This window comes from Arachis ipaensis, chromosome B10 (assembly GCF_059453495.1).
Source record: "Arachis ipaensis isolate K30076 ecotype BB chromosome B10, ASM5945349v1, whole genome shotgun sequence".
NCBI classification, from domain to species: domain Eukaryota; kingdom Viridiplantae; phylum Streptophyta; class Magnoliopsida; order Fabales; family Fabaceae; genus Arachis; species Arachis ipaensis.
The window spans coordinates 144670284-144683009 of NC_142435.1; the positions used below are offsets into that span (position 1 = coordinate 144670284).

At 36.6% G+C, this 12726-nt stretch overlaps 1 protein-coding gene across 1 annotated transcript; it reads left to right on the forward strand.

Moving 5' to 3' along the window:
- The first annotated feature begins 6330 nt into the window (after nt 1-6330).
- On the forward strand, nt 6331-9068 carry LOC107622738 (tubulin beta-5 chain). The gene is made up of 4 exons (XM_016324749.3): nt 6331-6558; nt 6950-7355; nt 7449-7718; nt 8033-9068. Exons 2-4 carry the CDS (start codon nt 6962-6964, stop codon nt 8710-8712), a joined length of 1344 nt encoding a protein of 447 aa, XP_016180235.1. The 5' UTR covers nt 6331-6558; nt 6950-6961; the 3' UTR covers nt 8713-9068.
- Nucleotides 9069-12726: the final 3658 nt, after the last annotated feature.

Here is a 12726-nt window from a genome sequence, read left to right on the forward strand (position 1 = left end):
GACTGGAATCATCGGGAGATGGAGAAGGCGGAGGGGCAGGAGCCTCAAGGGGTGGACTTGGGGTAGACCCTGTAGTATCATCACTAGGAAAGAGATCAACATTTGGGTTAGTAAAAAACGGTGATGGAGTAGAAGGAATGGACTCAAAAGAGGAAAAACTAGAGAACATGTGATGCTCCCAGAAGACATGACGAGATATATGAATACGGCGAGAGATAGGATCCCAACAACGATAACCCTTATGTTCAGAAGCATAACCAAGAAAACAACACATGCGAGCCCGATGTTCAAGCTTATTGTGTTCATGAGGCTGAAGAAGGACAAAGCAGACGCAACCAAAAACACAGAGGGAACTGTAATCGGGAGAAGTACGATAAAGACGCTTAAAGGGAGTAGTGTTACCAAGAACAGAAGAAGAGAGTCTATTGATAGCATGAACAGCAGTGAGAACAGCTTCACCCCAAGCACGCTCAGGACAGGAAGAGGAAATAAGCATCGCATGGACAGAGTCAAGAATATGACGGTGTTTACGCTCAGCTCTGCCATTTTGTTGAGAGGTACCAGGACAAGAAAACTCGGACAAAGTACCCTGTTCAGCGAGAAAATTTAAAAGTTTGGAGTCACGATATTCCATAGCATTATCACGTCTGAAAATTTTAATGACCTTTGAAAACTGAGTTCAAACCATAGTGGCAAAGTTAATGTAAATCTGAGGCAACTCACAACGATTAGCCATCAAATAAACCCAAGTAAAATGTGAATAATCATCAATAAATACGACAAAATATCGAGCCCCTCCTATAGAAGCGATGGGAGCGGGGCCCCAAACATCAGAATGAATAAGATCAAAAGGAGAGCATGCAATAGAGGAATTATTATTAAAGGATAAGGCAGGTTGTTTTGCAGTGCGACAATAAATCCAATCTAAAGACTCATTTTGAACTTGACCTAAAACACCCGTAGATATAAGAGGACGCAATTTTCCTAAGGAGCTATGGGCAAGACGACGGTGCCACAAGTGAATAGTAGATGGAGAGGAAGCAGCACAGAGATTTGTAGAGGAAACATGAAGGTTCTCGAGCTCAAATAAGCGTCCAACCTTACAGCCAGTCCCGATGATCTTTCCCGTCCGACGATCCTACACACGGCAACCAGAAATAGAAAAAATGACATCAAAACCGAGTTCAACAAGCTGACCGACAGAGATAAGATTAAAATTCAATTTTGGAATAAAATAAGCATCAGAAAGATGAATATTGGACTGTGAAATAATCCCGTGATGTGTTGCATGCAAGAGGGAACCATTAGCAGTATTGACAGAAGGTGCATTTGTAGTGGGAGACAACGACGAAAAAAGATGATGCAGAGGAGACATATGATTGAAACAACCAGAGTCAAAATACCATTTAGAATTACCTGGAGGGGTGGAAAGAGTAGCGGGGTATTACCAGAAAAAAAGAGAAGTTGCTTAAGAAGGGTTTCAATATCTGATGGAGAGACAGAAGGTGTGTTGAGAGATGTGGAAGAGGTGGACTTAGTAGCAGCAGCAGCAGTAGAGGCAGGTACATGTGGAGAGTTGTTGGGACGAGGTTGATACTTGTTCTAATCTGAACATGGTGGTTGAGTAGGACAGGTAGCAATCAAGTGACCCGAGAGCTTACAATAATGGCAGAACAGTTTCGGGCAGTTGGAGCCAATGTGGCCTTTTTGTTTGCACTTACGACATTCAATAGAAGGACAGTCAGAGAAGGAATGCCCAGGCCGGTTACAGTTGTGACAGATTTTGGCCTTTCTGTCGGTGGCAGCAAAGACAGTTTCACTTTTAGAACGAAGCAATCCCAAGCGCGTTTCTTCAGACTTGAGACAAGGAAGAGCATCTTCAAGACTATGTAAGGGATTCTGATGAAGAAGAGAAGCCCTGACCAGCTCATAGTCATCAGTAAGTGCTATCGGAAATTGGATGAGACGTGTCCGGTTCCGATAATCTTCATATGCCTTGGCATCAGTGGAATCTTTAAGAACTGGCTCACAAGAGGTCAACTGATCCCAAATAATCTCCATCTGAGCAAGAAAATCAAAAACTGCTTGGCCACGTTCTTGCTTAAGGCTATGAAGTTCCTTAAGCAGTTGGTACTGATGAGAGAGATCAGAAATAGTGTAACATTTTGCCAAATGATCCCATACCTTTTTAGCAGTTTCAAAACACCCAAACTGTAAATGAATGCCAGGAGTAGAAGTGTTGCGGAACCAAGTGATAATCTGATGATTTTTACTATCCCAATCTTCCAATTTCTCTGCATAGTCCTTCTCCTTCTCAGCATCCTCCTTGGATTTGTAGGCACCATCTTTGGATTTGTCAGTCACAGTTGGCTTAATAGGACAGGCAATATCACCAGTCATATACGCCATAATTTTCTCCCTTTAAGAAATCCTCGCATAGCTTCAACCCAATGCGCATAGTTGGAGCCATTAAGGATAACAGGGATAGGCTGAAAGACATTTGATTTTTCCATAGTAATAGAAGAAATAGCAAAAGGGAAGAAGAAAACTGCAAATTCGGGGCAGAAAACGAGAAAATGGAGCGCAGAATCGGAAAGAGCTCACAAAAAACTTTAGGGAGGGTCTCACTTGTCCGCCACATCAGCGCCACGTCAGCGAGACAATGACATATGGCGGCACCTGAGAGGAGGGAGAGAGACATGCTGGTAGCGAGGTGGAAGCACGGGTCAAACGCGGGTCGGGTTGGGCGTGCGCGGGTCGGTCAAGGATAGCTTCGTTGCGACGCGTGGCAGCACCAGGAGCGTTGGATATGCACCGAGATCAACGGCTGCTGAAAGGCTAGAGGGCGAGGAGGGCTCGCTTCGCGACACGTGGGAGCGCGAGGATCGTCCGATTGGAGCCGAGATCCAACGGCTGCTGAACCTTCAGAAGGAAAAAGAATGGAGGCGGGCAGCAAGATTCCGGCGGCGCATGACGGCGCGTCCGGTGGCTGCTGGCGGCGATCTCAGCGGCGTTGGAAAGCTGACGAAGAGAAGAACACGATGATGCCGGAGGTGACGAACCAAAGCGTTGAAAACAGATCAAAAAACGAGAGAAAAGAGGCACGGTCGGATGAGAAAAAGCTATGAACAAAAATCATTGAAAAAAAAAAACCTTAGGCTCTTGATACCATGTTAGAAACAAGAGACTGAGAGAGTGATCTGAAAAGTGTATTATTGAGTGTGATGAAAGGTACAATATACAAGGAGTATTTATAGGTGCTAAATGAATCAAAGTAATAAAGACATAGAATTCTATAATTAATGTACAAATATACTATAAATATAGACGATACTAATTGATCTAAATTGATTCTAACGATTCTCTAACACAACTGTTGCAAGCAGCAAACTAACAAGTTTTGGTACAATTATTAGAGATAGAATATCAATTATTCCACATACACAACAATACTCAATAATTATTATTGTTTCTACGTAAATCACCAGTTAAAAAGAAAGAAGGATATTCACATGTACATGTTATTAAAACCAAGCCAGTTGGCTTCGGTTCTACCCGCACCTTCGTTCTAACATACAATTAAACCATATAACTGCCATAAATTAATCACGAATAACATTTTAACACAACTGATACAAACAACAAACTAACAAGTTTTGGTACAATTATTAGAGATAGAATATCAATTATTCCACATACACAACAATACTCAATAATATTATTGTTTCTACGTATATCACCAATCAAAAAGAAAGAAGGATATTCACATGTACATATTATTAAAACCAAGCCCCTGCACCTTCGTTTCAACATACAATTAAACCATATAATTACCATAAATTAATCACGAATAACATTTTAACTTAATTATTTGACATGATTCATGTGTTAATGTCAAATCCGCATCTATATATATAGTAATCATTGTTGTTCTCAAATCCCGACAGAGACTTCATTTGAGCTATATAGTTATAGTTACATATCATCTTATCAAAGTTTGCCCTCCATAATATGATTGCACATGAGACCTAATAATTATAGAAAAAAGGTTTTACAATAACAATGGAAATTAAGATGCTTGCTTCACCCCCTTGTAATCCATAATGAACTTGATTAGAAGCACTGAATTTGAATTGCTGGCTAACCTTCGTTAGGTACGTACCACACCTGAAAAGAAAATTTGAGGGATACATCACACTGTTTTCTAAAAGCTACGCTTCAACTGTCACCATATGTATATAATAACTGATGGTGATGGTTTGTTCAATTCCAATATTATTTCTACTTTTTAGAGGAAAAAAGGCCTGATACTTTACATGTATCTAGTAATGTTTTTCCACATATAATTTTCTAGTATTATATTTTTAATCATTATCCCAATCGAAAATTAAGCAAACATGATCAAATACACTGTAAATGTTTCCTTATGTGTTGCTTCACAATTACGATACCAAAAAGATAGGTTGCAAACTACTCTCTAAAGACTCTATGTGTCTATTTATTTAATAATGTTATCTCAGACACATACACTACTGTTTAAACTTCAAACTTAATGGGAAGTTCTAAATCTCTAATTGTACCAACTATGAAGGTCACATTAAATAAATAAATTTAAAGTAAAACTAAGTACATTATTTCAGGCTAAAGGCCATTGACCACTAGATTATTGATCGTATTTTTTTAATGAATTTTATCTCGTTGTTGATATATATTTTTCAAAAGGAAAAAGGGGGCAGTAACTCCACAAAGAGTGGCAGAATTTGAAACAAAATTTTGGGATCACATTTAACATAAAAATTTAATAATAATATTTATATCAAAATAAAATTTATAAATATAATTATTTTTTTAATTTGTTACTAATAAAATAATAAATAAATAATTATACAAATAAAAAATATAAAATAATTTATAATAGTATTTTTTAAAAATAATTTATAATAATATTTTTCGAGTTTTTAGTGATTTGAATAGAGGGTGTTGCTTGTTGAATAAAGAGCTGCGAAAAAAGAAGTAAAACAACGTATTTTTTTTTGAAAAATGTACTTTAAATTATAGTAAAATATTTGAGTCAACTGAACTATTTTTTATTTTTTAAAAAATTACTACTAATTTTTTTTATAAAAAATTTAGGACTCCATTGTCTGAATTAAGTTCTGTCATCACTGTTAAAAAGTAACATTTGAACTATCAAATAAAAATATCCAAAATAAAAAAACATATTATTATTATTATTATTATTATTATTATTATTATTATTATTATTATTATTTGAATTGATCCCAGCAACTTCAAGAAAGCAGGTGCAACATAATAATATTATAACCATAATTATTAAACTTCGCCTGCCAATCAACTCAACTAGGATACTGGATTACTAATTCGACGTATAGGTATTTAGTAGAATTCTATGATTCAGTTATAATTAATTAAATATGTATTATTTTTCATAAAAAAATTAAACACTGATAATGTAATAATAAAAGATATAAATTAATTTAATAATATAAAAATTGAATTTATTTGAAAAAATTAATGTGTATAATAAAATAATTCCTGCTAAAATGAGTAATTAACATATAAAATAAAATATTTTTTTTTTATAAAAGATGTTATAGTTTAGCGAATAAGAATTATTATTTTGATTCTAAATTTATTCAATTAAAAAATAATACTCCACAGTTCACTCTTTCATTAATTTATTACTATATTTCATCATAAATTATGAAAAAAAATTAATATATGTCTTAAAATATATATTAAGATTATTAATTTTTTTACAAAAATTATATAATTTAAAATTTTACGATATTTATTAAAATAAAAATTAAAATTTTGATTAATAATAATCTTAACATACCTCAACAATATATTATCTAGATCTCGCTAAAAATGCTATTTTATGAAAAAAAATTGGGTGGACACTAAATTTTAGTATTTTAATTATTATTTAATTAATATAAATATTAAATTATTTTTAATAAATAAATTTAAATATTATATAAATATAAATTATATATTTTTATATAAATAATTTTTATAAATACAAATATGAATTATTATTAATCAAATACTAATAAAAAATAATAATATAATAAAAATATTATGATACCATCTACCAATTTTTAGTACTTTCTACTTTCTATCTGTCAAGTTATGTCAGTGATTTGCTGACGTTGCACACAAAACTTCAAACATTCTTTTTTCTCCCCTGCAGTTTCAAAATAGTAGAAAGGACCAATCCGTCATTCAACGCAAAGGGCATTTCTGTCAGAAAAACGACAGAGCGAAAAAGAATTCAAATAGAAAATTTAAATTACAAAGATCTCCGATCTCCATCGTTGAAAGCCTTCATCGAACGGCTCACGCCGCTTCTCAGCACAAAGCGAGGGAACACACCATCATCATCATCGTCATCGTCATTCCCTCTCTCCTTCACACACTCAGCAAATATATAAACACCGATAGGTCACTCCTTCGTTCGAACCATCTCACTCCTTATAAACCTCGGAAGCGCTTCTCTCTCGTCACTTTCTCTCTACTCCGTCTCGGTTACAGGTATCACAATTTCATTTTGCTGAGTAAATGAAATTTACTACTCCGTGTTGTGAAATTCTTCTGTATATAACATCTGATTAGTAACATTTGTTGTAGATTCACTTCAATTTGATGCAGTTCCATTTTCATGTTTTCTAATTCAGTTCTTTGTCGAGAAAATGAAGAAAATATATTCTCAATTTTGTGAGATTATTCTTTGTTTGCTCAATTTGATTTAGTTCAACAGTTTCCCGCGTGCTTATTTTATATCGTTATTATAGATTATAGATTAACCGTAATTGCGTTTGGAGTAGTCGATTGTTGACTGTTTTGAACTGAAAACAAGTTGATTCAATTTCAAAAGCAGATCGTTGTTGGTGAAGTTGAATTCCGTGGTTTCTGATCTTTGCAGGGAAGAAGAAGAATGAGAGAGATCCTTCACGTTCAAGGAGGGCAATGCGGGAACCAGATCGGTTCCAAGTTCTGGGAGGTCGTGTGCGAGGAGCACGGCATAGATCCAACTGGTAGGTACGTTGGAAACACCGATCTGCAGCTGGAGCGTGTCAATGTGTACTACAACGAGGCCTCTTGTGGAAGGTTCGTTCCACGCGCCGTCCTCATGGACCTTGAGCCCGGCACCATGGACAGTGTCCGGACCGGTCCTTATGGTCAGATTTTTCGCCCTGATAACTTTGTTTTCGGACAGTCTGGCGCCGGAAACAACTGGGCGAAGGGACACTACACTGAGGGCGCTGAGCTCATTGACTCTGTTCTTGATGTTGTTAGGAAGGAGGCTGAGAATTGTGATTGCCTTCAAGGTAAAGGCAATGTTGAGTCGGATCTTTAGTTTTTTGTTGGATTGTGTAGATTGTTTTAGGGTTGACGTGTGGTATCGTTCCTTGTTTTTGCAGGGTTTCAGGTGTGCCACTCGCTCGGTGGTGGAACAGGGTCTGGTATGGGAACCCTGTTGATCTCTAAGATCAGGGAGGAGTACCCTGATAGGATGATGTTGACCTTCTCGGTATTCCCTTCGCCCAAAGTGTCAGATACTGTGGTGGAGCCTTACAACGCCACTCTCTCTGTTCATCAGTTGGTTGAGAACGCTGATGAATGTATGGTTCTGGATAATGAAGCCCTCTATGATATCTGCTTCAGGACCCTTAAGTTGACCACTCCTAGTTGTAAGTACCGAGTGCTAAGCTTTTCATAAGTGGTAATTTGTTTAGTATATTTTGTGTGTGTGTCAGTTTTTAGATGAATAATATATGTTGTTGCATGAATAATGAGAATTATCACGTTGGTTTTAATCCAGTACCCCTTGATGGTTTATTTTATGATTGATCTAACTAAGGTAGTTGAGTTGTAAATATTTGATGGGATGGTGGAATTTTAATGTGTTGCTACATAATTAATGAATTTGATTTATTGACTTTGTCCTTTTGTCAGCATTGGTACTTGGTGGTGATTACTAAAAATGTATAATTGTTTGTTGCAGTTGGTGACTTGAACCACCTGATCTCAGCAACCATGAGTGGAGTCACTTGCTGCCTTCGATTCCCTGGTCAACTCAACTCTGACCTCCGAAAATTGGCTGTAAATCTCATTCCATTCCCCCGACTGCACTTCTTCATGGTTGGCTTTGCACCCCTCACCTCCCGTGGCTCCCAGCAGTACCGTGCATTGACAGTCCCAGAACTCACTCAGCAAATGTGGGATGCCAAAAACATGATGTGTGCCGCTGATCCAAGGCATGGTCGTTACCTGACTGCTTCTGCAATGTTCAGGGGTAAGATGAGCACCAAAGAAGTGGACGAACAAATGATTAATGTTCAGAACAAGAATTCTTCCTACTTTGTTGAATGGATCCCGAACAATGTGAAGTCAAGTGTCTGTGACATTGCACCGAGGGGACTTTCCATGGCTTCGACTTTCATTGGTAACTCAACCTCCATTCAGGAGATGTTCAGGAGGGTGAGTGAACAATTCACTGCCATGTTTAGGAGGAAGGCTTTCTTGCACTGGTACACTGGTGAAGGCATGGATGAAATGGAATTCACAGAAGCAGAGAGCAACATGAATGATCTTGTCTCTGAATACCAGCAGTATCAGGATGCCACTGCCGATGAGGAAGGGGAGTATGAAGATGAGGAAGAGGATCTTGATAATCAGATGTGAAGGGTTTATATGAAGTACTAAGCTGATATCTCCCTACTTATTGCATTATGCTATATGGTGCATAAGTGTGTTCTCCTACATTAAAGATTGTAATTAGTAGTATCTTTTGAGGGAAGCTGGTGATGAAAAGACTTATTTTCTTGCTCTGGTCTTGGGATATAGAGGTTAAGTGGTAGTGGGAGTTTGGGTACATGTTTTGTAGTAGTGATGCGGCACTTATCTGTTTGTTCTATATTTGAGTTTGTTTCTTCCTTATATCTGGCACATTGAATTATGTTTCTGTAATATTTTGCTATTCATATGCATGACCTTTTCTCTGAATTGGATTCTTGAAATGTGCTTCATTATTGGGTAAAGCCTTTGTCTGTTGGTAGCGTTTTAGCACATTCCTATCTTGTTGTAGAGTTCAGAGGAGACAATTGATCGAATCCCAACGGTATAATGTAAATGATTCTCGTAGTTTAGGTAATAATTAATGTGAAAATAACTAGTGCGTAACGTTGGAATAGCATTTTGGTAATTGTCTTTGCTTTTTACGTTCATTCATCTCCCATAACATTGGATTTCCAAGTCATGGTTAATTTTTTTTTTTGTGACTCAAATAAATTAAACAAAGAAAAACAAAACAAATAAAATAAGGAATTGCCTAAATAGAAGGACAGTCCCGTTCAAGACTACTCTTAAACTCCTCCCAAGGTGAAAGAAGCTCCACATGCGAAAGTTGTAACTTCATCGCCATCTTTGCCATAGTATCTGCCACCGTGTTTGCATCTCTCATAATCAAACGAAAGTCAACCCGCCAATTCCAATGCATGATATCTCTTATTTTGAGCACCAGTGGATCAATAAACCTAAAACCATCTTGAGTAACAAGATTAAATGCTTCCACACAATCTGTCTCACAAACAACATCTCGTTGACCCACATCCCAAGCTAAGAGATATCCTCTCCAAATAGCAAATAATTCTCCTTGAAAAATATTATTACTCTCAATCATTCCCAAACACCTCCTTTGCCAGCTCCCATTACAATCTCTAATAACACAAGCAAAACCAACACTATCACCCGAACCAAAATAACTAGCATCACAATTAATCTTAAAAGTACCAATAGATGGGGGATTCCAAAAACTATTTAGAGTAGAGGGAAGGGACATACGTTGTAATTCAAAAATATTCCTAAGCTCCTTTTCTGAAGTTAATGCCAGACAAATCACTTTTTCCGGAGGCTAAGTTTCATGGGGATTAAAGATGTCATTATTCCTTACTCGCCATATCCACCAAATTCCCGAAAAGAACTTGAACGGATGCTCTCTGCTATGATACAAGAACCAGTTCTTCAAATCCAAAGGATGACAAGAAATATCCAACCTATGCCAGACAAGCTGAGCTTTTGGACAATCCCGAATACAATGTAAAACTGATTCCTGGCTAGAAAGACATCTTGGACACCTATCCGATGACGACATCCCTCTTCTAAAGCGAAAACTTGCAGTAGGAAGAGCCTCCTTAAGACACAACCAAGCCAAAAACTTATGCTTTTCCGGAACAAGCTGACGCCAAAGCCAAAGCCAATTCTCCCTCTCCTCCCAACCAAACAGCTGCTTACACAACCACAAGTAACCATTACGTGAGTCATAGACTTTGGCAGCAGACCCACTCCAATACCAACCCACTTCCGGACCTGCTTGTTCATCTGGATTGTAAGAGAGAATATTATCTTTCAGATTTTGAGATAAAAGAGAATAAAGAGTATCCAAATGCCACCTACCAAACGACCAAATATCCTGTATCCGGAGATTCGAATCAGAAATGTGAACATAATCCATCTCATTAGATAACCGTCCTTCTCTCCTCCAGCTAGAAAACCAAAAATTCTGGTTCAAATCTCCAATACACCAAGCAAACCCATCCTTCAACACTTCCCAAGCCTTGCAAAGACACCTCCAAATGGGAGAGTCCTTGTTCTTAGGATAACTAAAACAGTCATATAGAGATGATCGGTATTTGGCATCCAACAATTGGACCCATAGCTTGTTTGGCTGCTGGAAAAAAAGTCCAAATTAGCTTCCCAAGAAGAGCAATATTTACACAATAAGGATCTCTAATCCCCAAACCTCCATATTTTTTTGGAGTAACCAGTACCTTCCAACTAACAAGATTCAATCCTCTTCCATCAACTTGTCCTTTCCAAAGAAAATTCTTCATCATAGACTCCAATTTACTAATGATTCCTTTGGAAAAAATAGAGACCTGCATCTGGTACGTGGGAATAGCAGCGGCAACAGAATTAACCAAGCAGAGCCTACCAGCCCGATTGAGTAAACTTCCTTTCCAGCTTGCTAGCCTACTCCGAATCTTATCCAGGACACCATTAAAAGCTGAACGAGTCACCCTAGAATGGCTAAGGGTAACTCCAAGATACTTGCTCAAGTCCTGGACAAATCTTTTCTCTAAATTGGATTCTTGAAATGTGCTTCATTATTGGGTAAAGCCTTTGTCTGTTGGTAGCGTTTTAGCACATTCCTATCTTGTTGTAGAGTTCAGAGGAGACAATTGATCGAATCCCAACGGTATAATGTAAATGATTCTCGTAGTTTAGGTAATAATTAATGTGAAAAAAACTTTAGTGCATAACGTTGGAATAGCATTTTGGTAATTGTCTTTGCTTTTTACGTTCATTCATCTCCCATAACATTGGATTTCCAAGTCATGGTTAATTTGTTAGCGCCCTGAGGCTTGCTCTGTAGTCGGTTCCATTGAATGTTCAATAAATATATTTTGCATGTAGTATTGCCTCCAAAATTATACTTTTAGAAATTTAATTTCTATGTTCACAATGTATTTTTTTTTTCTGGTAATGCTAATTTGACTACCTCAACATCTCCAAACTGATCTTTTAGATACGGTTCTTGTATTTGTATTAACAATATGTGTATTTGCACAATTGCTAAAAAATATAGGTTTAATTACTCCGTTGGTCTCTATAGTTTCGTGAAATTTTTAATTAGGTCCCTATACTTTTTTTTTTAATTGGTCCCTGCACTGAATTTTTTTTAATTAAGTCCCTCTTAATAGTAATTGACTTAATTTTATAAGGACCCAACTAAAAAAAAGAATTAGTACATGGACCTAAATAAAAGAAAAAAAAAGTGTAGGGACCCAATTAAAAGAAAATTTTGGTACAAGGACTCAATTAAAAGAAAAAAAAAAGTATAAGGACCTAATTGAAAATTTTGCGAAACTATAGAGACTAACAGATTAATTAAACCAAAAATATACATAGTTGTTGGTTATTGGAAATTTTGTGGTTATCAAATTAGTATCATTTCCCTTATATGATAACATAAATTGCACAAAAGTTGAATTCCTTTTGTAATACAATTATTTATTGTTGGTCATTCAAGTGTTAAATGGTTTAAGAGTAAAAATATATGACTTGAATTTAATCTTGTGTTTAGCAGAGTTTTTTTTTTTTTTTTTTTTCTGACATGGTGGTAGCAGGTTCAAGCCACCTTTGAAGTAGAACACCAGGAATTGCGTTAGGCTTAGCCTCGAACTATTTGTTTTTTCTTTTGGGTTAAGACTTGGGGGGAGGGGGTTTTCATAGTATGTGGATCATGTCATCAATTTTTGTTTAATGATAGTTCCTTATCTATGGCCCAACATTTGGACAAGGAGCTTGGAAGACAGCAGGTCCAAACAAACGGATAGCTATATGTCTTACATTGTAAAACAGCAGACCCAAGAAAAAAAAAATAATACATGTTGCTCTCTTTCGGATTATCCATGTTGAGATTTCATAATTCTTGGCACCACTAAGTGCAAGTGGATTGGTATTTGGTAGTCAATAATACTCAATAGTCAATAGTGATGAGCGACTAGTTGACGACCCAAATAGGAGAATAGGGGTTTGATAATGTATAAAAGTCAAATTTTTAACTCTTCTTTCTATTACTTATTAAGGCACAATTTTATTTTATTTGTTCATTATTCAATCTCATACGTCACCACG

Excerpts from the sequence above, each read along its gene's own strand:
- LOC107622738 (XM_016324749.3), top strand. The coding sequence starts at position 6,962 with ATGAGAGAGATCCTTCACGTTCAAGGAGGGCAATGCGGGAACCAGATC. Across the intron at positions 7,356-7,448 it reads GAATTGTGATTGCCTTCAAG|GGTTTCAGGTGTGCCACTCG; the intron begins GTAAAGGCAATG and ends TTGTTTTTGCAG. Across the intron at positions 7,719-8,032 it reads TAAGTTGACCACTCCTAGTT|TTGGTGACTTGAACCACCTG; the intron begins GTAAGTACCGAG and ends TGTTTGTTGCAG.